The 26,533-nt window shown below is 41.3% G+C and overlaps 1 protein-coding gene across 23 annotated transcripts in view; it reads left to right on the forward strand.

The window, feature by feature from the left end:
- Positions 1 to 26,533, forward strand: part of PTPRT (protein tyrosine phosphatase receptor type T) — a 1,025,198-nt gene that overhangs the window by 641,339 nt on the left and 357,326 nt on the right. For all 23 annotated transcript variants that reach the window (XM_072735832.1, XM_072735811.1, XM_072735820.1 and 20 more), the window contains exon 9: positions 13,978 to 14,087. In XM_072735832.1, the coding sequence (XP_072591933.1) occupies positions 13,978 to 14,087 (110 nt within the window). The remainder of the gene's footprint in view (positions 1 to 13,977; positions 14,088 to 26,533) is intronic.

The following is a 26,533-nucleotide window of genomic DNA, read 5'->3' on the forward strand; positions in this document are numbered from 1 at the left end:
TTGATACGGTTTTGATACGGTTTCTCTGAGGCTCAGACAGTTCAAGGAACCTGTCCCAGGCTGCCAGGCAACAAGTGGCAGAGCCAATAATTAGATGCCTAAATCTTACCCATAATTTCTTTCCCCCAACCATCTAATATATCATCCTATAACCTGCCAAACCTCCCCAACACTGTGCTTTATTTTTTCTATGGCACTTATCATCACCTGAAATACTGTGTGTGCATGCAGGTGTACATATGTACATATATATACACACATGTTTATTGTCTGCCAAGCATATAGTAGGTGCTCATTAACTATTTGGTGAATGGGGATGCCTGAGTGGCTCAGCAATTGAGCATCTGTCTTTGGTTCAGGTGGTGATCCCGGGGTCTGAGATCAAGTCCTGCATTGGGTTCCTTGCAGGGAGCCTGCTTCTCCCTCTGCCTATGTCTCTGCCTCTTTCTCTCTCTCTCTCTCTGTGTATCTCATGAATAAATAAATAAAATCTTTAAAAAAACTATTTGGAGAGTGAATGACTATCTGACATCAAAGTCCATTCCACAGGGCCCTATTTGGTTTTTTTTTTTAAGATTTTTATTTATTTATTCATGAGAGACACAGAGAGAGAGAGAGAGAGAGAGAGAGAGAAAGAGACAGAGACAGAGACACAGGCAGAAGCAGGCTCCATGCAGGGAGCCTGACATGGGACTCAATCCCTGGTCTCCAGGATCACACCCCGGGCTGAAGGTGGCGCTAAACCACTGGGCCACCGGGGCTGCCCTACAGGGCCCTATTTGTATGCACCGTTTAAGAAGAGGAGGATATGGGTAACATATGCTAGCTGTATTCAGAACTAACTCATACTGGATTGGTAGAACTGATCATTAACCTCTCCTCTCACCTCTTAGTTGTGTGATACCATATTCATTGCTCAAAATTGTCACATTGGGGACTTTACACCATGAATATTGGCAAACATGTTGGTATTTTGTTTTTCTTGGGAAGTTGGTTGTGAATCATTTACTAATACAGCACTGCAAAATTCCATTAGAAAGACATATTTGAAGGGCGCCTGGGTGGCTCAGTTGGCTAAGCGCCTGACTCTTGATTTCAGCTCAGGTCATGATCTCAGGATTTTGAGATTGAGCTTAAGATTCTCTCTTCTCCTTGACCCCTGCACACCTTGCATACACTCTCTCTTTAAAAAAAAATAGATGTGGGCAGCCCGGGTGATTCAGCCCAGGGTATGATCCTAGTGACCAGGGACCCAGTCCCACGTCAGGCTCCCTTCATGGAGCCTGCTTCTTCCTCTGTCTGTGCCTCTGTCTCTGTGTGTCTCTCATGAATAAATAAATAAAGTCTTTAAAAAAATAGATATATTTGACATCTTAAAATGTAAAAATTTATCCAGAAAAAAAGAAAAGATTTCCTTTAACAGGACTGGGAAATCTATCTTGTTTCCATCAGATACGCTAGAGTCTGGTGACCTTCAACCATTTTCAAATTATTTTGATTTTTCTTAAGTTAGTTCTGAGTCAGTTTATAATGAACCAACTAGCCAACAAATATGGTCCCTGGAATAGGAAGGCAAAAAAAAAAAAGACCTAGACAAGAGAAACAGGATGGGAACTTTTGTTGACTCTGCAGGGCTCTGCACTTTCACTTGAGTGACTTCCCAGAACTGCCCTCAGAGTTCACCACTACCAGCCCCACTTTCCACATATGAAAATGGAAAGAAGAAAGGAAAACAGGAAAGGAGAAACCTTCCCTTGATTACACTCTGTCCTCCTTTATGTTGAAATGAAAATTTCCCTTAAATTACCACCTGACTTTTAGGCACAAGAAAACATCTGGTTTAATTACAGTGAATTTACATGAACCTACTGACAAGAAGCACAGTTAAAATTAGCAATTTTAGTGTGCTTTTTTTTTAAGGGAATGAAATTATAAAGTAATTAACCTTTGTTGTAGAACTCTGTCAGAAGGATGGAAAGTTCTTTGCTGTTAGATACAAGAAGAAATGAAATTGTGGGAAGGGAATATGTGGACTCATTAAAGAATTATAAAGAAAAAAAAAGAAGACTAAAGTAACACAGAATTAGAAGATAAGACAAAAATGGAATCTTTCTCCAAGGAGTCTTTTCACAATGAGGGGGAGGGGGGAAGAGACCCAGTTGAATCAAAAGAAAGTAAGACTGCTTCCTTGGAAGGACTTCTTGACCTGTGGAGCACTAATGTAATGTGGCAAAAAAGAGCCTTGGTCTCAGGCTGAGATAACCTGGCTTTGGTGGTGACACTGCTTTTCAGCTGTTCTGAACCCACATCTACCAGAATATGGGAAAAAAAGGACCATTCAGAAAGTACTTTGGAGTCAGAAGGATGAGGACTTTACTCAGGCTCCATTCACTACTTTGTTACGCAGCCTTGTTACTCACATACTGTGCACTACAGTGTCCCTGTCTATGAAATGGGATGATAATATCACCAATCCCTTAAAGGTGTTCTACATGAAAGTCTGTATGTAAAGCCTCAACTTACTCTCTGCCAAGAGTACAGGCTCAGCCAATATCAGACATGGCAGGCAGATTTTTAATCAAGGGAGTATAACTAGAAAGAAATCAAAGCAAGGATCTTTGCAAAATTTCTGTTAGTCAGGGGTAAGGGGCCATTTTAGAAATACCTATAATACCTCTGTAACCTCCATCTCCAATATCTCACTCCAACTGTAGAAATGAACGTGTGTGCCAGGGTTCCAGTAAGATTTTATTTATAAAACAAGCAGCTGGTTGCATTTGGCTGTAGCCATAGTTTGCTGCCCTTGATCCATGCTGATTCTCCCTAATTATTTCTTCTGATATCCTGGCTTTACAATCCAGGGATATACCAGTGGTTTCCCCAATTGGTATCTCCGGGCTAGACCTCCTGCCTGCCCTCCAGAGTCGTTTATCTAACTGCCTGTTCAGCCTGTCCAGCTGGATTGTTAATTAAACAGGTCCAGAGCTAACCTCCTGATCATCCCTCAACTGCCACCAAACTCATTCTTCCCACAGTCTTCTCCATCTCTGGTTAATGCCAGCTGCCTTTTATTAGTGGCTTGAGTCAGAAACCTTGATTGCTCACTTTTATCACACCCAAGGCCCTGAATACCTTTCAGCCTAGATTCTCTGTGGTTGGCACCCCTTTGCTTTGGGCGAAGCAGCAGCCCTGCCCACTTCCCACATCCTATCCATTGGCATGTTCTCTTGGCTTACCTTCAGTACATAGTATGACCTCAACCATTACTTACAGCCTCTACTCCTTGCTCTTTGGTCCAAGTCCCTGTGAGGCCCAGCCTGAATTACTGCAGTACTTTCTTAAAGGATCATTCAGCTTCAGCTCTGGTCCCTACATTCTTTTTCTCAGCACAGCAGCCAGAATGATCTTGTTAAGCCTTAAGGCAAATCATATCACCCTTCTGCTCAGGACCTTCCAATGGTTTCTTATGTCACTGAGTTGAAAAACCCTAGTCCTTACAGGAGCTCACTGGGCCCCAGGTGGCCACAACTACTTCTGACTCAGTCTCTCACCTCACCTGCTTCTGCGTCTGCCTTGCTATACAAATCCAGTCACTGTTCTCCTCAGATACGCCAGCTATGTCCCTCCCTCAACACCTTTGTGGGTGCCATTTCTGCTGGCTAGAATGATCTTCCCTCCATATAAACAGGGCTGATTCCTTCACCTGTTTCAAGCCAATGTCATTTCTCAGGAAATCTTCCTCAGCCTTTCTCTAAACAACTGGAAGCCTCCGACACCACACTGTCCCTCTTCTCTGCTAAATGTCTCTCATTAGCATTTATCATTTGATGTACTGTGTGTTTCAACATACATTTTAGTATCTGTCTTCTCTCACTAGAATGCACACAGAGGAGGCCACTTTTTTCTCTTTTGTTTACTGCATATTTTTAAGCACCCAGGACAGTGCCAGGTAGAGAATAGGCTTGTAGTAAATAAGTTATTGAATGAATGAATCTTGAGTCCTCAAAGACAAAATAGATTTTAAAATTATTTGTTGTAGAAATCAGAAGGTGCTTGTAGAAAGCTATTTAATATACTCAGTAAGCTATGGGAAGATATGGCTTTTATGATGAGCACTATAACACCATTCACAAAGAATAGAGGCAAGAACACCAAGGAAAATAATAATAATCCTGATTCTGCAGAAAAGCAAATTGGTGATCTCCAGGCTACACTAGAGCAGTTCTCAGAGAATGTGATGGGACCAGGGGGAGGAGCAAACCCAGAATAACACTACCTGTGTGCCATACGCTTTGCTCAGCACTTCACATGGGCCGATATATTGAATCACACACCTATGAAGTAGGTACTGTTTTATCCCCACTTTAAAGGAAACTGAGCCACAAAGAGATTACACAACTCGCTCCAGGTTATACAGCAAGAAATGGCAAAAACAGGACACAAACCCAGGCGATCTGGCTCAGCCTATGATCTTGGTCATCATGCAGTGCTGCCTCTTCGATCTGCAGGACAAAAATGAGAGTTTCCATTTGAGGTGTTGATCTAATTCTTAAACTACCTCCCCAAAGAAATAAAAGAAGAACACCTGAAAACCTGCCCTGGGAACTACAAGATGATGCCATCCACAATCCAGAAGGAAGGAATACAATACAGTGTTGAGGAAGAGGAACGCACGTAGCAAAAAGATGACTGAGCCGTGACTTCATTGAAAGAAACCCCTTCCTCACCCTGGAGACCCAAGAGGAAAGACTTCCAAACCCAACTTCATTAATACCCTCAGACTCTGACTGGCCAGGGCTGAAGGCAGGGGTGAGCTTATAGAGTGGGCAGATGGAGTGAGGGATCGGAGAGCAGGAGATGGCATCTTTATATGCCATCCCACAGTGCAGAGAATGAGAGCTCCTGTAAGTATGCATAGGTAAACAAGGAAAAGAGGGATTTAATGAGAGGCTAGCTTTGGGTAGAGATGCTCCAGTTAAAAATAGGGGCAGTGTTCCAGGTGACTTACGGCTACCCTTAGAGATATCAAGCAGTTCTCTCCCTGACAAGAAGCTTCCTGCCCCCTGGTTATTTTCCTTCTCAAACCTTCTCCATCCCATCCTTCTCCATCCCATCCTTACATAGACCTCTTACCCAGCCAAGTAATAGTTGAGTGTATCTAAATTCTTCCCTTTCCTTCTCGGTTAGAAATATTTGAAACAGGGACTCCTATAATCACTCGCAGCACACATCTCGACCCACCAAACTAAACCGTCTTGTTCCACCTTTTGTAGGCTGTATTGAGCAGATGAAAACATACTTTCATTCTTATTAAAGGGGGCTAATCTGATAATGCAAAGCAGATGTCCCCTGAGAATTAGAGTAAGAAGCAAGATTTAAAAACAGAATAAAATACTAATCCGCATTCTTACCAGAATATATAAATAAATGCTGGGGTGGAACATGTACATGGAATGAAAGTCAATAATGTAAAGAGGTTAGTTCTCCCCGGCTGAACTTTGTAAAAGAGGTTAGCACTGTTTACTGTATTATTATTTTTGTTTAATAATAAACCCAAATAGTGCTTAGGGATGGATGTATGTTTAGGAAATAAAAATTATAATGAAAAGCAAGATTCATTATTATTATGAAGCTAGGGTTACCTTTTAAGGGCATAAATTGATTATTCATTAGTTAATGAGATGTATATTTGTTTTACACACTGGTGTAATGCTTACTTCACAAAAGGATAAAATGAGGATACTAAATACCCTTTTGTACTGATAAATTTTACCATTTATGGGATATGGAAAAATTATTGGCAAGATATAAACTTCAAAACTTGATTATACACACACACACACACACACACACACACACAAAAAAAAAAAAACTTATATGATTTCACAGAGAATGGAGAAATAGAATCAGTAGTTCAATAGACCTTTCCGGCAAAGAAAACAGCAGTTCTGAATAGCCTTACAGGTACAATCAGACACTCGAGGCAGTGGTATCTCCAATCTTACATATACACTTTCAAAGACCAAAAAGAAGTTTCATTTTCTGACACTGGTGTAACCTTGATATCAAAACCAGATGAGCTGATTATAAGAAAAAGAAAAATTAAGTGCATATACCCCAAACAAAATACTAGCAAACGATCCACTGCTGTATACAACTAGGAAAATATTAGTTTATTTTAGAAAATCAATACTGATTCAACATTAGTAGACCCATTAATATAATTCACTACATTAACTGAGAGAGGGACAAAAATGTATCATTGCTATAATAGAGAAAAGCATCAGTTAAAGCTCAGCATGGTTTAAGAAGAAAATATCCTTATATACCAGGAATAAAAAGGACCTTTTTATCCTGATAAAGGGAAACTAAGAAAACACCATAGTAGAGGATTAAATAATATAATCATTTTCTTTAACATTGGAAGCAGACAGATACTTACCATTATCTCCACTAAATATCATATTGATGGCTCTGGTTGAAGACAGGAAGATTAAATAGAGTTAAAAGATTGGAAAAGAACAAAACAATTATCAACTGTGATGCTATGCCTATTTACATAGATAACCCAAAGAAATTTGAAGACAAATTATTAGAATTAAGAAGAGAATGTAACATGTTTGACAAAAGTTGACATTTAAAAGTCAATTGCATTTCTAATCACCCAATAAGTATGTGGTATGTTTTTAAAGATACTATTTACAGCAGCAATAAAAATATAGGGTAGTTAGGAATGAACATCATGTAAGATTTCAAGATGTAGAGTATATGTAAGAGTGTAAAGAATGGAAAGAGATTAAAACAGACCTAAATGAGAGATATGCCATGTTTATGGGTGAGAAAACCCAATATTATCAAGACATGATAGAGAAAGACATAAATTAATCCCATTTGATCTATAATTCATGCAAATCCAATACAGAAACAAGATATTTTTCAAAAATGTTCAAAGTCATCCTAAAATGTATATGCCAGAGAAAAGGCAAGAATAACTAAGACAGTCCTGAGCACGAAGTACAAAGTTGCAGGCCTTGTTCTACCAGATATCAAGAATCATGAATCTTTCTTAGGAAGGTGTGATATTGATAGAGGGGTAGTCTAGTAGAGCAAGTGAACAAAACAGAACTTATAAATAGATCCATATATATGTGGAAATGTGATGGAAGGCAAAGGTAGCATGGCAGATGAGTTGAGTAAATAAATTTTTCTTTTTTGTTAAGTGGTGTTAGAATAAGGAGAAGAATTGAAATTGGATCCCTGCCTCACACTATACATGAAGACTCAATTACAAATGAGTTGAAAACATTTTACAGAAGTCAGAACTTTAAAATTATTTGAAGATAATTTAAGAAAATATTCCTATGATCTAAGAGAAAGTAGTTCTTTTCTTTCATTTTTTAAAACATTTTATTTTATTTTTATTTATTTGAGAGAGGGAGAGACAGAGATAGCAAGGAGAACACAAACAAGGGGAGCAGCAGAGGGAGAGGGAGAGGGGGAGGCAGCCTCCTCGCTGAGCAGGGAGCTTGATGTGGGGCTTGACCCCAGGACCCTAGGATCATGACCTGAGCTGAAGGCAGATGCTTAACCGACTGAACCACCCCAGTACCCCATCATCTTAACCATTTTCAAGGGCACAGTCCAATAGTCTTAAGTATGTCCACATATTCTTGAACATATTTTTGTGCAGACCATCAGAAAGTAATTTTTTTAAAGATTTTATTTATTCATGAGAGACACACACACAGAGAGAGAGAGAGAGAGAGAGAGAGAGGCAGAGACACAGGCAGAGGGAGAAGCAGGCTCCATGCCAGGAGCCTGACGTGGGACTCGATCCCGGGACTCCAGGATCGCGCCCTGGGCCAAAGGCAGGTGCCAAACCGCTGAGCCACCTAGGGATCCCCAGAAAGTAGTTCTTTATAAGATTCTATTGATAGAGTTTATTTTTTGGGGGGGTTTATCTGACCTTGAGATAATGATTCAAGTGCACGTAGTTGATTTAGGAAGTGGTCCAGGACACACTGGTAATGAAGAGTGGAAGAGAAGGGAAGGAAGCCAATATTGGTGTGTTACCAAGAAAATTACCTTGTGAGTAACGAGGTTTTGGAATCATGCCATCCCAAGTGTGATCCAGGGACCAGCAGTGACTTATAAGCTCCTCCAGATCCATGACAACATAATTATAGACATAGCGATTAACTATTTTAAAAGGAGGAGTTTGCATTTTTCTGTTTTTAAATTTTGCCTTTTAAATTTTACTTCCCTATTTTTTTGTTTTGTATTTTATTATGATAATTATCCACAATGGGTTGAAAATAACAACTACCACCACAACAATAACAGTCACTTTTATTGGAGGTGGTTTGAAAAGTATTAATAGAATACTTTAATAGAATGTTTCAGTTAACCCAGTCAAGTGGTGAGGAGATGAGGATACTTGTCCATTAACTTCCTGTCTTTCATTGCTTGAAGGATATTTTAGGGGCATTAAATCTCTGAAACATCTTGTTTTCCCTGGAAAACAAGTGGAGACTTAAGTTTGCATTCATAGCCTTCAGGTAGATTAATAGGTGTTTCGTAGTAAGCATTAGTGCATGGGTAGGGCACCAACATCATCTGCTACTAAGTCTGTCATTTTTTCCCCAGCTTTATTGAGGTACACTTGATAAATAAAATTGCATGTATTTAAGATGTACAACAGCATGATTTAACATACATATACATTATGAAATGATTACTACAATCCAGTTACTAGATCTTTCCTTCTCCAGAAAAGATCTGATAAATTTGACTACATTAAAATTAAGAACTAATCTTTATCCAAAGGTAGCATAAAGAGAAAGGGAAAACACATGAACTGAGATAAGATTTTTATAGTACCTGTAGCCAGTAAAAGGATCAGTTATATAAATATATAAAGAACCTCTACAAATCAATAAGAAAATGACGGTAATGTTCAAGAAACATTAAAGATGCTCAACCTCTTTAGCAAATAGCTAAAAAGCAAGTAAAACCTCAGTGAAGTGTTAGTTCATGCTTACTAGATGGTCTAGAATTTTTAAATCTGACAATATGAAGTGTTGTAAGGATTTAGACAAGTAGAAGCTATCAGAATATTGCTGGTGGAAGTAAAAATTGTTACCACCACTTTGGAAAACAATTTAACTTTACTCGATAAAGCTGAAGACATTAATACCCTTAGTCTATCTATCTTCTTCCTAGGTTAACCTGAGTGAAATCTTATAAATGTTCAAGAATGTCCAAAAATATAGGAGCTGTGTCCTAAGATAGCTCTTCTGAGAAGTAGTCCTACCATCCATCTATATAGTACATCTCACCCTGTATAGAATGGCAAAATAGGTGTATATTCATAAAATGAGTGAAATAAAACTATATATATCAACATGGATGAATCTCAATGTTGAATGATAAATGCAAATCATATAATACAAATATTGAGTTGCCCGTATGTATAAAGAAAACTAGAAGAAATGAAATCATATATTGTCTTGAGATACATGTATATATTTACAACTCCAAATATAAGAGAATGACTAACAAAATTCAGGGTAGTACATGACTGGGTGTTTTCTATTCTTGAATGAGAGAGAGATAAGTCACCAGTATGGGACACATAGGGTGCTGTAGTGATACAATGATGTTTTATTTCTTAGACGGGATAGTGGGTACATGGGTGTTTACTTTATAATTACTTTATAAACTATACATTTATTACTGGTACTTTTGTCTTTTGATAGATTTCATAATAGTCAAAAGCAATATGCTTTTTAACAGAGCCAAAAATAATATGAACAAAAGCAGTGAAGTCTTAGGACTGCAATTTGTAAGAAATTTTTAAAATGTATTTTTAAGTAAGAGCCATAAAAAGGAGCATTAATAAGTGAGGATTTGTACAGCATTACTGGTGAGAGGACCCATTATAAAAAGGTGTCATTTGCCCCTCAGAGAAGTGAAGAATACAACTGGAATAAAAGTTCTGATGGAACATTTTTGAAGTTTTGTAAAATTCTTCCAAAGTTCTTCTGGAAAAACAAATGGGTAGTGAAGGCCCAGAAGACTTTGCACAAGAAGAATAATAGAAGAAAAGGGCTTGTTCTGTCAACTATTCAAATGTGTTATATGAACACAGCAGAGAGATACTGTCAGAATAAGAGGCCGGGGCTCAGTGAAACAGAACAGGGAGCCACACAACACGTGCCAGCATATAAAACAATTGAACATGCTAGTAAAATGGTGTTTTAAATCACTGGGGAAACTTCTGGCCAGTCAATTAATTGTCTTAAGAAAACTGTAAAGAACTATAGTTAGATTTCTACTTTGTGCATTGTATAAAATACATCCCAGATGGATTAATGAGTTAGGTTCAAAAAGAAGGTGAGGATAAATCAAGTAGAAGAAAATGCAGATGACTATTCTTCCGATCTGGGGTGAGAAAGAGAATTTGCTCCAAACTGGAATTGAAGGAAGAGAACAGGTGGCCTGAGTGCTGGCAGCTTGATATTCACACTCAACAGCCTCCACTGGATAGACCCTTGTTAAGACTGGCATCTGCGTTTCTCCGTTCAACTCGATTGCATCTCTTAAAGCTTCTCGAAATTCCTGCCTGGTGGTAGATGGTTTCACCCTCGCTTGTTAAAAAGACGGAGCCACAAGGATACCCCAACTCTCCACTCCAGAGCAGCTGCACATTTTCTTGTCTTCTCTCACAAGAGGGAAGGTGCTTTCTCTCCATCCACAGCTATTCCTGCCTTTTCAGGACAGGACCACCGCCAGTTACTTCCTGTCTCTTTTCTATTCTTCTGACTTTTCAGTTTAGAATTTTTCCTGGTTGCCTACAATCCTGCCATAACTTCTCCTGCCTTTTGGAGGGGCCGCTCCTGGGGTCCACAGCACCCCTGCTCTTCCTGCATCCCTGTCCAGATTACTGACTTGTTTGGGCATAGTCCCTCACCTTCCACTTTCTCCTCTGTCCACAAGAGGGCTGTGAGGCCAGCTTTCCCCCTAAATTACTCTTGCATAGGTCACAGGTTACCTTGAAGACAATACATTCAGTGGGAAAATTTAAGTTCACAATTCACATGACTACCCAGTCACGTCCATTGCTGTGAACCAGGCCCTTCTAGATCCACCTTCGATTGCTCCCATGACAGCCCACATTCCTGGTTTTCTTATTGCCTCTCTGAACATGGCTTCTCAGTTTCTGTTTCCTTGTTTCCTCCTAACTGTTAACATTGTAGTTCCCTTTGGCTTAATCCTGGACCTGCTTCTTTGGTTCCCCCCTACAGAGTCACCCAATCTCATATCTCCAACTGCTACTCAGTGTTGCCATTTGGGTGTCCTATGCACGCCTCAAATGAAGCATCACAAAACTCACCAGCTTCCTTTCCAAAACTAGCCCTCCTATAAGGCTTCCTTTCAAGGAACAGCACTCTGACCCACTCCAGGTATCTAAAACAGATGAGCTGGGGTCTTCCTTGAATCTTTTTTCTGTTGCACTCTTATCCATCACCACCAAATCACATTCGCTCAGCTGCGGCAAGTCTCATGCACCGTCTGCCTCTCTTCTATACCCTGGTCACTCCGTCGATGAGTTAACCATCGTTTCTCTCTAGGATGGCCCTACTGCTTCCACTTTTGCACTCACAAAGCAATCCACCACATTCCAACACCTATCCTCTGTACTTTTGGCCTAGGAACTTTTGCCAATCTGTCGACTTTTATCTTCCATTTAGTATCCTAACTTGCTGGACTAGATTCTTTCTGCTTGTTATAATTCTCTCAAAACTTTGTGCTCCTACCTCAAAGTCCTGATCTTTGTGGCAAGGATGAACAGATAAGGGAAAGCAATTAGAGGTCTGATGACTTAGAAGCTTCTACATACCTAAAAGATTCAAGAAGCAGATGAAAAACTGACAAAAATATTTGCAACCCATGCAAAAAAAAAAGGAAAAAACAGCTTATGTCTTTTAAAAACAGATTATAATTACAAACCCATAAGACAAGATGGACAAAAATGAAGAGCCATAGAGGAAAATGAGAACAGGGTATAAAGAGCATATTCATAAAAGAATCAATGCAAATGTCCAATTAAACTGAAAAAAACATTCACTCTCCAGTTTTCTAAAAAGGATACACACACATACACTTAATTTTTTAAATAGTCACTGTTGGCAAGGATTGGGAATAGTCATGTTCTTCTGTTGGGGAACTGAGAATGGTATAAACTCTGTGGAAGGCAATCTGACAATATGTGTCAAAGCCTTAAAAATAATATAGTTCGTGTACTTTGGCCCAATAAATTAATTTCTAAGAATTTACCTTAGGGAGACCAGCAGAGTTTCATGAAAATACTTATTTATAAGAATTCTCATGGCCATGTTACTTATCATCATAAAAAATTCAAACCAATTTTAACGTCCAGTAATAATGGTGACTATAATGGGGCATTAAAATGCGTGGCTCCAAAGAACATTTAAGGATTTTTTAAAAATCCATGTCTCATTTAGTGATAAAAGAAGGTCACAACACTCTATGCACAGTAGGAATTCAGTTTTTAAAAATAAAGTATGTATATGCATAGGCATAAAAATACTGGAAAAAATATCTCCAGTTATGAGGATTATGAGTGATTTTGTTCTTTTCCTTTTTTTACCCTTTTTGTATATTCTTAATATTCAAAAAATTCTGTGTATCATGTCCATAATGGGAAAAACTAAATATATTTTAATTTAACAATAGGGAACTGATTGCAACATATGGCCAAGGCTATATCGAGAGAGGCATAGCATGATGATTAAGAGTATATGCTTTGAAGCTCACAGACAGGTGTTCAGTTCCCTCTTTACAACTTAAGAGCTGGATGACCTTGAGCAAGTTATTTAATTCTCTTAGCCTCAGTTCCCTTATCAGCACAAAGGAGATAATACATACTGGGCAGAGCTGTTTTGTGGCTTAAACGAAATAATGTATGTAAAATTCTGATCAAAGAGTAAGTGCTTAGTAAAAGTACCTGCTTTTATAATGCCAAAATATAAATAGATCCAGTAATGATTTACATGAATTCATGATTCCCTAGGAGGTTATAACTGAAAGTTTGGAGAATCATTTATTTTATGGTTCAGCATCTTCCAGACTGTCATAATGATGCTGGGATCCAGCAGGAGGACGCTGACAGGAAAACTGACCTGGGTACAGAAGCAGCCTAGGAAAGGTTTTGCTCATTAGGACACATGCTGGCATGGGTCATTTATTCATCTACTCCACCAACCAGCAAATGGTTATTAAGCATCTACCCTGTGCCAGGCATCGGAGACTCAGCAGTGAGACAAACTAGCTGCCTTCTTGCAATGAGACAGACTTCACGTAATTGGTTTGAGATTTCAAGACACATGGATCCTGTTGGATTCAGGAATTAGGAAACTGAGGAATAGTTGGAGACTCCTTTATAGTTGGAGACAACTTGGCAGGGTCAGGGGAATGGTAGTGAAGCTCACTTTACATTCTTCAGTTACCAATCCTAAGGCAAGAGTGTAATTCTAGACCCCCACCTGCTCGGAATGCTGAGGCTTACTGGCGTCCTCCCTACATTGATCAGCTTAATTCAAGAACAGACTTGCTTAGTCTACAGAGAAGAAGCCATTGGCTATCCAGGAGAGCAAGATTAGGGGTTAGCAAGCTATGGCCCATAGGTCAACACCAGCCTACTGCCTTTTTTTATAAATAAAGTTTTTTTGGAAAGCAGCCATGCCCATTTGTTTATGGATTGTCTGCGGCTGTTTTTGTGCTACAAGCACAAAGCTGAGCAGTCGCAGTAGGTACTGCATGGCCCACAAAGCCTAAAGTATTCACCGTCTGAGCCTTTATAGGAGAGCTTGGTCAACTGCTGTTCTAGGGCAGTGGGGCTGGGGGAATGGGATGGAAGGTGACATCAGCTTCTTAACTTTTTCCCTTCTGTAGTTCCAGGAGCTGTGCCCCTAGAATCCATCCAAGGAGGGCCCTTTGAGGAGAAGATCTACATCCAGTGGAAACCTCCCAATGAGACTAATGGGGTCATCACACTCTATGAGGTAAGAGGACCCTTTCACTGTTATCACTTGGCTTGGCTTTATTCAGTTTACTTCAGCCTGAAGTTGGTGAATTCCTGCTGTGGTCAGAGCTCCATTGAGGGCATGAAGGTGAGTGAGAGACACAACTTACCCAGAGTTTCCAACAGTGCGGCTATGAAGAAAACACGAGGGCGTATAGCTAAGCTGCTTGACAAGCCCCAGTGATGAAGAAAACTGGACAATCCCACACATTGAAGTGATTAGCAATCTCTTGAGAAAGGAATTGGCACACAGGGAGGCAGACTGTCCCAGCACAGCCAAGAAGATCCTCACCTGGCAAACAGTTGTGATAGTTCAGTTTATCTGAAAAACCATAATACTCACTTGATGCCTCTCCTACACCTGTCAGTTTCAGGGCTTCCAAGTGAATCCCAGTGTCATTCTCTACCCTGGGGCGGCATGATTCTTGAGCCTTGATATCCTTGTGTGGCCACAGCATATTTTATTGCTACTCGGGTAATGGCATCAGAAAGCCCTCCCACCCTACCCCATCCCCAACCACGCATTAGCAGGGCCTTGTCATATCAGAGGTGGAACCTCCTCAGGTAGGAAGGTACCCATCCAGCCGACACAGCGTGGCTCCCTGAAAACTTTCAGACTTAGAGTAAAGTGTGTAGAAGTCCATTGTAAAACAAACACAATGAGCCTTCGATAAGGCTGAAAGAGCTGAATTCTAGTACTGAGATGTGGTCAGAGGTGACTCTTGTCCCACCCCACATATTTTGAGACCCCTGGAGACTGTGGCATGCTGGAGAGCACAGCAGTGCAGAGGGAAGAGCAGGAAGCTGACGCTGCAGGGATGGAGACCAGTGTCCTGGCAGTGCCGCCAAGGTCTCCCGTGACCTCTGGCAGCTACTCTGCTCTCTGGGCAGCTTCCTCCCTTGTGAAGTGGGAGTAGGAGTGGTAGGGTTCCTCCAAAGACTGTGAGGCAGCAACGGTTCCAAGCATCCTCAGGCTAAAATGCACCACAGACCCAGAGGGCTCAAGCAGAAAGGTACTGAGAGGTACTGAGAATGAGCTGGGGATGAATATCCCCACATAAGGGAGGAAAGCTAAAGAGTATTGGTGAGAGAGAAATATTTAGGATGAATTTGGTAGATGCAAGAGCTCTCTAGAGAGATCTGGAAGGACTTCAGAGCTCTCCAAGGAAGGAGAAAACTACCCATCATGTACATCTTCAGAAAATGCCTTGACTCACCACATCTAGCATCCCTCAAAAGGAAAGCTGTCTCATGCTCCATCTTGGGCCACATGGTTGGGAGAGGCTTCCTTCCTGGCAAACCTGCCAGAGGAGGGGAGGGACCATGTCGACCTTGCCCAGGACATGTTTGTTCAGTAGTACCTCACTGGGGAAGAGAGGGCTGGAAACCCATTTCAATCTACGGGTCCTTCTTTGTGAAGCAGATGCTACAATCATACACACAACACACATGCACACACGAAACAGACATTTCCTGTGTGTGGCAACCTGCTCTCTGTAAAGCTGAGAGCAGGGACCCAGAATTTAAGCAGTTAAGGTCTTTGGTACTATTACGTAAATGGCTCTCTGTGCCAGATGTTCCAGATTTTTGGAATTCACAGGCCAGTAACATCGTGAATGGTTTGGAGGACCAACATATAGTTCCTTACCATTTTTTATTAACATCATTTCATAAAAGACATAATTTCAAAAATATAGAAAGGACATAATTTAAGAATAAAAGGCAGTCCTTCAAATTGAATAAATTTGGCTTTATGAATAACTCATGAGTCTCCTTATTTTTTCTCTTTTAGCCTTGAATTGAGGACAGCTCTGTCCTGAAAAGGCCCTGGTGCTTGTACCTAGCTGTACTTGAAACCACTGGGCTGGGCCATGTGGCAGGGGGACTCCTGTCCTTGCACAGACCAACTCCTTCCTTGGGAGCAATATACTTCTTGCTCTAATGGGACGGACCCTGGCTGGGCTAGGAAACCCGCTCATGCTGTTCTATAAGAAGAAGAGAGGAATGGGTGGAGAGAGAGAGCAAGGGAGCAATCCCAGCTGTGAGTGGCGTGCTGTGTTTGAGCCACAGCTCCTTGACTTGAGGCCTCAGTACGTGGCACACTCTCTGGAGCTCTGGTCACCAAGGTGGGCATAGCCTGGCACAGAGCACCCTTCTCACTCATGCGAGAACCCTTAACCTTATAGGTTTCCAAAGACCCCTTGAAGAGATGCTGGCATGTCTGTGATAGGCTGTCCTGGGCACAGCTCGGGCAAGACAACTTCAGGCAGCTTCTTGGCTGCTCTCTGGGCTGTGATTACAGAGAACCAGCGATGGAAGGCTGCACCTGTCTGACTTGTGTGTGACTGCTGGAAGTCACCTTTCAGGAATATGCTAAAACGTCTTGGATGTTGCCATGAAGGGAGCCAAGGAGGTTGTGGGCTGAGGTCATTGTATTTTGAGCATAAACGTGGCTGTGACCATGTGCATCGAAAGCTAGTGGGGTCTCAAAAGGTAAGAATGCTGGCATTTGAAGTTGGACAGCCTAGTTCTGAACCCTAGCTCTGTCACTTACTTGCTGTGTGACCGTGGCTACATCAAGTAGCCTCTCATTTATCTTCATTTATAAACATAGATAGATGTTTAATGTTGTGCTTGGCATTTAGAAATAGCACCAATAAATGCTAGCTCTCACAGTGCATAAAGATATGGAAATTGAAACTTAGAGGGGTCAAGTGTGAAGACCAAGGTCATATAGCTGAGGTGGCACTTTGTGAGTCCTGAATTCAGGTGTCTATGCCTTTGGCCCTCACTCTGTGTGGTCCACGCATTGGCGCACGACCTGGGAGCTGGTTAGAAACACAGCATCTCAGACCCCACCAGACCTTCTGAATCAGAGTCTCTATGTGAACAAGATTTCTGGGTAACTGACATGGGCATGAAAGTTGGAGAAACACTGCTCTAGACCACACTACTCTTTAGAAAATCTCAGCAATGGATAAGAAAATTTGTCCTCCTGAGCAGATAGACGGGGAGTCCCTTCCATGCTGGGCTCAACCCATTCCTGCCCCAGATCATAAGCGGGAGACCTTGCTTTTAAAGACATTTATAACAGAGAATGTGTTTATGAGGCAATTTCCAAATTTAATTAGATGAAACCAATTTGATTTTTAAAATTAGGTTCTGGTTGTAATTTCTAGAGAGGAACCCATAAATTACAAATCACCCTCTTCTGGTCTCAAATAGTATATTTTGTGACAAAGAAAAATAGGATAAGACAAATAGAAGAGAAACCTAGGATTCTCTGTACCTTCCTATATATGACCTTGGTCTTGGCAAAGTCAAAAGCCAAGAAAAGGGGCAGTGCATGTAGTAAAGGAGGGTTATGACTATGTAAATATTGTGAATACTATTCAGTGCATAGGTTCAAGTAAATTTAAAAATTAAATTTCCTTCCCCATGAGTCTAAGTCACAAGCTCTGTGTCCATCCTTGGACAGTTCTGTCAAATCTGAGTGGCTTTGATTATGTCTCATTCTGTCTCTGGGTTTACATCCCCTCTTTGTAATGTGAAGGTATCAGATTATTCTGGGCTTCAACTGGTTAAGAATGAGAAAAACAGGTCCATGTCAAACCCACAAAATCAAAGGTTTATACCTCATTGTGGAGTTGCTCTGCTATTGAAACTTTGCCTGTGGCCAGAGTCTTTGAGCACAAAGCAGTGATGACACTTGAAGAAAAACAGCTAGTGCAAAGGCCCTGGGGTAGGAATGACTTTGGCATGTTTAACAAATAGGAAGAAGGTCAAAGTGACTAAAGCTTCATGAGCATGCAGGATGATGATGAGACCATGTGGGAAGTGTGGGGGTAGGGGCAGTTTGCGCAAGGCTTCTAGAGTTTGTGCTTTATCCTGAGAGAAATAGAAAGCCCTAGGAGAATTTTAAGTAGAAGAATAAAAGAATCAGATTTATATTTTTTAAAAGACCACTCGGCTTTTGTATGGTTAATGAGCTGTGGGTACACAGGCATCTTGGAAACATCTGGAAAGTGTGCCAGAGGCAAGGACATTTCCATCACTTGTGATATTGCAATGAGGGCTCAGCTATTTATCAGAAGAATTTGTACCCAGGTGGAAGATGTGCAAGCTTTGTCACAACTGCATCTTTCCTGCTGCTAACCTGGACTTTGAGGCCTTTCTTTCAGTTAGGAGTTCTTATCTTGAGGAGCTCCCTAGAGCCATGGACTGTGAGACCCTGGGCCTTCCTTCCCTAAGGAACAGGAGCCTACCCCTGACCCTAATGCCACCCTGGGGCTGTGAAATAGTCTAATTCTCCAGCAGTTGTGACCTCTCTCCCTGCCCACTGAAGGGGGAGCTCAAGAGTGCTCATCGGAGCCCACTGAAGCCCATCTCGCTGTCATTGTGACGTGAGGCATTAGGATGAATTAGACCATGGCCTCAGATCTTTGGGGATTCGTAATTTGGTGTGACATACAGTGTGCGCTTCTGTGATCAGTTTCCTACCAGAGTGACACATGGTGCTCAGAGTTAGGCAATGTCAGAGGCCTCATATCCACAAACCAGCAGATCAACCTCAGACATGCGGAGGTTCAGACCCCACCCCAGACCCACTGAACCAGCTTCTGTATTTTAACAAGATCTCCAGATGATGCATGTACGTATACAAGTGTGAGAAGCACTGGCCTAAGACATTTTACAAGTTCACAGCCTGGACGCAGGAAGCTCTCTGCTCGATGAGAACACTGCAGACCTTCTGTGTGGCCTCTGAATGAACTGAGTAATATCCCTGCTCACATGGAACTGAAGGGCCAAGTAGCTTCATTGAGGATGTGGAAACAAGCCGTTCCCATAGAGTTTTCCAGAGCCCTGCTTGAGTTTGAATGAGGTACCAGGGTTCCCCTATCCAGGGCCTGCGTGCGAAGGTTGGTGTGGCCTCTCCCACTCCGACTCAGCTCTTGTGAGCAACACAACTCACCCAGAACAGACCGTCACAACTGCAGACAGGCGCTTATAGCCAGAATGAGGTCACAGAGGAGACAATCCAGCCAGTTGTTTAAAAACTCTTCAATAAAATCATTCAGAAGCAAGCTGTTCGGAGTTCATGAAAAACAGTAATCAATACGCGTTTCAATTCAATTAATTGTTCTCGTCTCTGTCCAAAAATAAAAACCACACAGTGTGAGGGAATTGGGCCAGAAGATGTTACACTAGCAACTGGGTTAACGAAGTGTGAAAATATTTAAAATTCAGACACGTGAAGCTTCCCAGTAAGCCTTGCCGTTGAGCACTCAGAATCACCAAATTTCTAATTACAGTGTATAAATCTGAGAAGCTTAAAGGGAATGAGAGGACCCTAATGAGGCAGGAATGGGTGTCTTGATTATGCTAGAGTTGATTGACATTTATCTTGCAAGCTATTCTAGGCGCCTAGCGTTCAGAGTTAAATAAAACACAGACTTCGCCTCAGTAAAACAAGGCGGCATTCCCGTGTGGGAGTGCTTTTAAAAGGTACGATAGGTCAGAGGGTTGTCAATATTTTTCCAGCGTACAGATGGTTGGATTTGATCTGAGCAAAAAGCATGAGCCCCAGAAATCCACGTTCCATCTGAGCCGAGCACATCACAAGGAAGCTGAGACTGGGAGGTGCTCTGCATGGGCTTGGAGCAGGCATCCCGGGATGGAGAGGGGGCGGGCTGAGTGCAGGGGCTCCTGAGCAAACTCTCGCAGACCGATGCCCATAGGAGCTACTGACTCAGTTTGGGTGTTCAGGCACACCTTCCTCCTGTCCCCTGGCTTGGCCGCAGTGGCCTCTTCGGGCTCACGCTCCCCAGACAGGCACAGGGCTCTGGTCCGCAGAGGGACAGTGGGGGGCGATGGAATGCGGCCCTGATGAGCTGGAGGGGGTTATAGGAGGAAGTGACTAATGCAGCCCAAAGCAAGACTTTGCATAATTCAGGCTGGTTCTACGTTAATGAGGATACACAATTTGCATAATGCGGGTGGTTATTGGGTATAACTTGAGCCAGGCTCCAACTAGGCAAGAAAGCTCTTGTTGCTTTTGAATTGTTTAAGCCAGAAATGTGGGAAATCATTCATTCCTCCCCACCTGCCACACATCTCATGCTCTAGAAAGTTTGATTGCTCCTCCTGCCAGAATAGACACAGGTTGGTTCATGTGGTCCCATCTCTACCGCCACCCTGCTCTGAGCACTCATCTGATGCCTGCATCATTTTGGGACCTCTCTATCCATCCCCTGGCCCCCACTCACACTATTCCACTGCATGCTATGGCCAGACAGGGCATCTTAGCAGGTAAATCCAGGCACATACCCTTCCTGCTTTGGCTTCGTCTTAACTCTCAACCCTTAATGATCTGGCTTCTGCCTGCCTCTGACTTTATATCCTGCCCCTCTTCCCCTGGCTTTCTGTGTACCAGCCCCTCTAGCCTTTTTTTTTTTTTTTAAGATTTTATTTATTCATTAGAGACAGAGAGAGAGAGTGACAGGCAGAGACAGGCAGAGGCAGAAGCAGGCTCCATGCAGGGAGCCCGACGTGGGACTTGATCCCCGGTGTCCAGGATCAGGCCCCGGGCTGAAGGCGGCGCTAAACCACTAAGCCACCTGGGCTATCCCCCCCAACCCCCCGCAGCCTTCTGTGATTTTCTCTATCCCACCAAGTTCCCTGCAGCTCACGTGGCTTTGCGAATGCTGTTTCTTCTGCCCAGAGTACATGTCACGTTATAGTTCTCATGACTGGCTCCTTCCTCTTATTCACCTCCAAGAGATGTTTTCCCTCTCCTGTCCACTTCATCTAGCAACTGGCTTATTTCTTTTCTACCATTTTCAGTCTGAACTCCTGCTGTTTATGTGCTTTAGTATCATCTATGGGACCCTTAGGCTCCTAAGGTCATGGGCCGTGTGATATTTATCTGATGTGCCTACTTAGCTTAGCTGTGGTGCTCAGATAGGAGGTCAGTCATTATTCTGGGTATTTTTTTAGGGCATTTTTGGATAAGATTAACATTTAAGTTGGCGAACTTTGAGTAAAGTAGATGCCTTCCATAGTGTTTGTGGGCCTCATCCAATCAGCTGAAGATCTGAATGGAACAAAAAAAAAAAAACCCTGAGCTTTCTTGAGCAAGATGGGATTCTGCTGACAGATGACCTTCAGAATTGAACTATGTCAATGGCTCTTCCCTTTGGTCTTGAACTGATGCTGGCCATATTTGTTTTTGATTTTCAGTGTGCATTGAGGACCTAAAAGAGAAGGTTGCACATAGTATGTGCTCAATAAACACTCCTTGAGCAAATGCGTGAATCTGTGCTTTATCTAAACAAGGAGTAATTGGTGAAAGTTTTGTCTGACAAGCTTGGCTGAAGATTAGAATCATATCTTGAGACCCCAAAAACATTGATAAATAAATAGGTAGGTAGATATATAAATGGATGGATGGAGGATGGATGGATGCCTGGATCTCATTGCAGTCCAAATAAATCTGAATCTCTGGGCAAGTGTTTATCCATGTGAGTTTTTTTTTTTTTTTAAGTTCCTCAGGAAATTCTAATGTACATTCAGGGTTGGGGGAAAATACTACATAAAATGAATCCAGTAAATTCACCCTGATATGTTATCCTACCCAAATACCAGCTAAATAAACAGTCTTGACTCTAGCCTTCCCTCCTCTTCATTCCACTCTGCCAGAATCCAGCATTACCTAATATTATAGCCAAATCACACATACACAGGTAGGTGCTAGGTAGTAATTATTTTAAGGCTTGAATTCAAGAAGAACCATGGCCTTTTTTCCTCAAAATTGCTAAACAGTTTGTGGAGTAACTGAAGGCACATAGGCCCTTACCAGTTTGTCAGTATCCCCTTGCATCTTAGCAAGGCTGGCTTGCAATTCTGATGCTGGAGCCCAGCGCAGAGCTTACCCTATGAATGTCCCCTCCCCTGGACAGGAGAAATTAGTTCTGTTGTTTACTTGTAAGATTAAAAAAGACATATGTACACACAAAACTCAGCAAATCTGCCCAGAGGGCTCCTTTTAGATCTTAAGTCAGGGCCCTGGGATGTCTAGGAGCCATTTTTTCCTAACCCTTAGCCCATCACTCAATAGGATATTGCTCTTCCAGAGATTTGAAAACCGCAGGCATCCCTGGGTAGATGCCATACACAGGTCTGCTGGGCTGACAGGCAGGTTGACAGGTGTCTCAATAGAAATGGCTATGGGTTGAAAAGAATGATTTCTGGCACTCCAAGTCTGGAAGGGAAGGAAGTTGTGTTCTGATGTGAGTAAGTACATTTATGTAAGTAAGACCATTAGAGCTGCCTATCATCCACTTACAGAATATCAGGAATGCCTGTATAATTGCCTTAGGGTGTTTCCTTTTTCTGTTACAACTTGTGTGTTTGTGGAGGAGCCAGGTAGTGTGATAGTAGGGCATCAACAGATGCATAGCACTTGTTGCCTAAAGAATGGGAAATCGTGTTCTCCTGGCAAATAGGAAGGCTTTCCAATAAACATTAATCATCAGTTTAGCTCTAAGAAAACAGTAGAAGTTGCTGCATAGAGAATATTCGCACAGTGTGCACGTGTGGATGAGTAAATTGTCTTGGCATGTGCATGTACAAGCATGTATATGTGGGAGTTTATATGGTTGCACACTGGTACATGTATGCACATATGTACTTACATGTTCCTCTGTGTGTGTGTGTGTGTGTGTGAGAGAGAGAGAGAGAGAGAGAGAGAGACAGAGAGAGATGCTATATATGCTCAAATGCATCCTCAGAATTGCTCTGTTTCTTTGGAGAGTTAACTATGTAGGAGACATCAGAGACACGGGGCTCTATCTGTCTTCCCCCAGACTGGAGGAGCTCCGGTCACCTCCTGTCCATGCCATAGGAATGTCATAGTAAAAGCTCCCTGATATTTCCGTAGGCTTTCCACTGTTTCCCATGCCCTCTGCCATCATTCCTCTCTTAAAGAAAATTCTGAAATTAAAAAAAAAAAAAAGAAAAAAAAAAGAATCTACAGGTTAAACCTAATCCCTGGCATTTACCCTTGTCCTAGGAGAGTAGAGGGAAGAAATGACAAGGTAGTTCTGCATTTGACAGAGCACAGGCTCTCCTTCATGTTTCTTACATGGCAGGAAAACTGTGTTTTGATGCATTGTGCACCCAGAGGACCTTGAGAGGAACAGCTGTACACATAGCCACGTGCTTGGAAATGGAACCCTCTCTTTGGCTACGTGGTCTTTTCAGTAAGCTGTGCCCAGCGGCGGTGTCTCAGCTGCCAAGAGCCTCTTTAAACATCGTAAGCTGTTCTCTTTTCATCTCAGATGTTTTAGCATGTTTCTCCTTTTGGAATTCCACCTGGACTGGGCAACGAGGCATGGACTTGCTGCTTTTAACTGGCTGACTCTTTCACTTCTGTTCTAGCCAGAGCAGCCCCGTGTTTGGGACCCTCATGAAGGGTGATTGCAAGTTCTCATCTATCATCAGGACATCGGAGGCTTCCTACTGGAAAATCTGGAGGCTGAATTCAAATCTGTGAATCAGAGATTATCCTTTCATTGGCCTCAGGAGGTTAGCCAATGGCTCTCCTCCCCTCACTCTGAGCTACTTTTTCTTCACGCTTCATTAAGAGAAAAATAGTTCATTAAAACTTAGCATCCAAGAATGGAGCTTTGGCCTACATCACTGTACACTCAGTATGTGCATGCATACATACAGCACACACACACGCATGCATGCAAGCGGGCACATATGCACACATACACACCTGGTCTCCTTCCGAGCCCTTCAGAATGTATGACATAAAAATGGTCATTGCTGTCTTCATCTTCTTTTTATTTTATGTATTTTTTAGCATGCTCATGTCACTTCAAGTCAAATAGTAAATTACGCAATTGGGAAATTTAAGCCTGACTTTTAGTTTGCCATGGTCAAGTAATGTGTTTGAGTGAGTCCCTTTCCCTCCCTGGGCCTTGGCTTTTATCTTTAAGACCTGGGAGAATTGGACCAGATAGCTTCAAAGGATCCTTCCTGCTCTGGCCTACCTCTTAGATGCCCAGATTGGATTATTCTTCCTTCTAGTTTCATCAAACACTTTCCTCACCGGTCTGTGGATGACCTTCTTTGGTGCTTCTTTGTTAATCCATTTTTGGAATAACATATCAGCTCCCAAGGCAACCAGAACTTTGACAGTATCTTATATCTACTTATGAGCTCTTTTCATTTCAACCTCCTGACTCTCTCTGCTATCCTGAATCCTGTATATAATTCCCTTTTATATAGTTTTACACATACTTGTATGTGTTCCCTAAAGGTATATTATTTTGCTTTATTAGTCTCTTAACTTGAATAAAAAATTATGTATAATAATCTATTTAATTATATAAACATTATCTTTTATTCAAGTTAAGAGACTAATAAAGCAAATTATAAATTATATATACTTTTTTGAAACATTTCAACTCTATATTATATTGCTAACGGTCATTCCTATTGATGAGTGCAGCCTAGCACATTCATCTTGACTGATGTTTAATGTTCCATTGTGTGAAGATATTATAATGCATTTGTCAGATAGCCTTTGATAGGCATTTGGGATTGCTTCCAGATGTTACCTTTGTCAACAGTGGTGATGAGCATCCTTGAGCATATCTCCTATTGTATATGTGTAAGATTTTTCTCTTGAGTTTATATCCAGAGTAGTCTCACCAACATATATTCATGGCAGCAAAGTATAGGTACTCCTAGGATTCCAAATCCTCTCCAATATTTGGTATTGTCAGGATTACTAATTTTGGAAAGTTAAATAGATATAAAATGGTATTTCATTATTGTATTCTGTATTCCCTGGATTATTAAAAACGTTGAGTATATTTTTGTATATTTGTTACTCATTTATATTTCTTTTTCTTTGGGATACCTATTCATGTCTCTTGCCCAATTCTTATTGGATTATCCGTTTTATTATTGATATGTAGTAGTCCTTTATTTTTGATACTACTTTGTCAGTTACAAATGTAGCTTGCCATTTTTTGCTTCCTGTAAAGTATCTTTTGATAATGAAAGCCCTTAATTATATAATGTGGTCAGTTTTTATCAGTCTTTGCATATTTAGTTAGCACATTCTGTGTCCTTCAAAAGCTTTTCACTAAACCAAGGTAACAAAGATGATTCCCTATATTCCTACTAACAGGTGTATGGTTTTTCTCTCTGAATTTGAGTCTTTGGTCTAGCTGCAGTTAATTTTTGTGTATGGCATGAGATGGGGTGCAAAATTCATTTTTTTCTATATAGATAAGCACTTTTCCCAGGTCCTTTTGAAAATTACCCCTTTTTCTGTGATCCACCCAGCCATATCTGACATAGGCCAGAATTCCTTACATGCATTAATTAGTTCCTGAGCTCCCTGTCCATGGGAGAACCACACATCACAATCACACACAGTCATAATTATGATAGTTCACACTTAATTTTGATTTCTGACAGAGCTCTTTCCTCCTCGTCCTTCTTCATAAACATCTTGATAATTCCTGCCCTTGGCTCTTTCATTTTATACTCCACTCACCAAATTTAATGAAAACCCCTGTGGTAATTTTAGTCAGAATTGCATTGAACATATAGAACATCATGGGTGGTAGTTGACATCTTTACAATATTAAATCTCTCTATATTTATTTTTCTTTAATGTCTCCCAAGGTTTTATTACTTTACCCACAGAGGATAATGCATTTCACATAAAATCCAAACTACCCACTTGGGTCTCAAAGACCTTCTAACTTGCATTTTCTTTTTCTCTCTCATCTCACTGGGCACCTTTTATGTCCTCCAAATGCCATGTTCCCTCCTACTTCCTACTATGTATATGGAGTTCTCAGCTGACAGGACGCTCTTCCACCTCCTTTCCTGTGACTAACTCATTCTCATTTGACAGGGATCAATGTGTATACTACTTCCTCAGAAAGGCCCTTCCTCACAGTCTTACTTAAGTAGGACTCCACCCATTCACCATTGTTCTCTAACACTACCTCCCTGTCCTGAAAACATGTATCACAGTTCGTAAGTACTGTATATTTATTTATAAATTGTGCCTTCCTACATTGTAAGTGTCATGAAGGCAGGAATCACATCTATATCGCTCACTACTGGAGAACTCAATCCTGTAGCAGTGCCTGGAAATCAGTAGTCACTCAAAACCTTTTTTTTTTTTTTTTTTAAATAAATAAAGGTTGGAGACGTTCCTTTTGATGGCTAAGATACAGTGATGATTAAGTTGATTTGGCCTCAGTCAACTGACAGATATAACCTGATATGGCCATATAAAATTGTAAGATTTTTGTCCTAAGTCCTATAATAATCTTTACTAGATTACACAAGCTTCCAGGGCCACTGAGTTTACATTTAACACATAGAGCT

This window comes from Vulpes vulpes, chromosome 14, assembly GCF_048418805.1.
Source record: "Vulpes vulpes isolate BD-2025 chromosome 14, VulVul3, whole genome shotgun sequence".
Lineage (NCBI taxonomy): Eukaryota > Metazoa > Chordata > Mammalia > Carnivora > Canidae > Vulpes > Vulpes vulpes.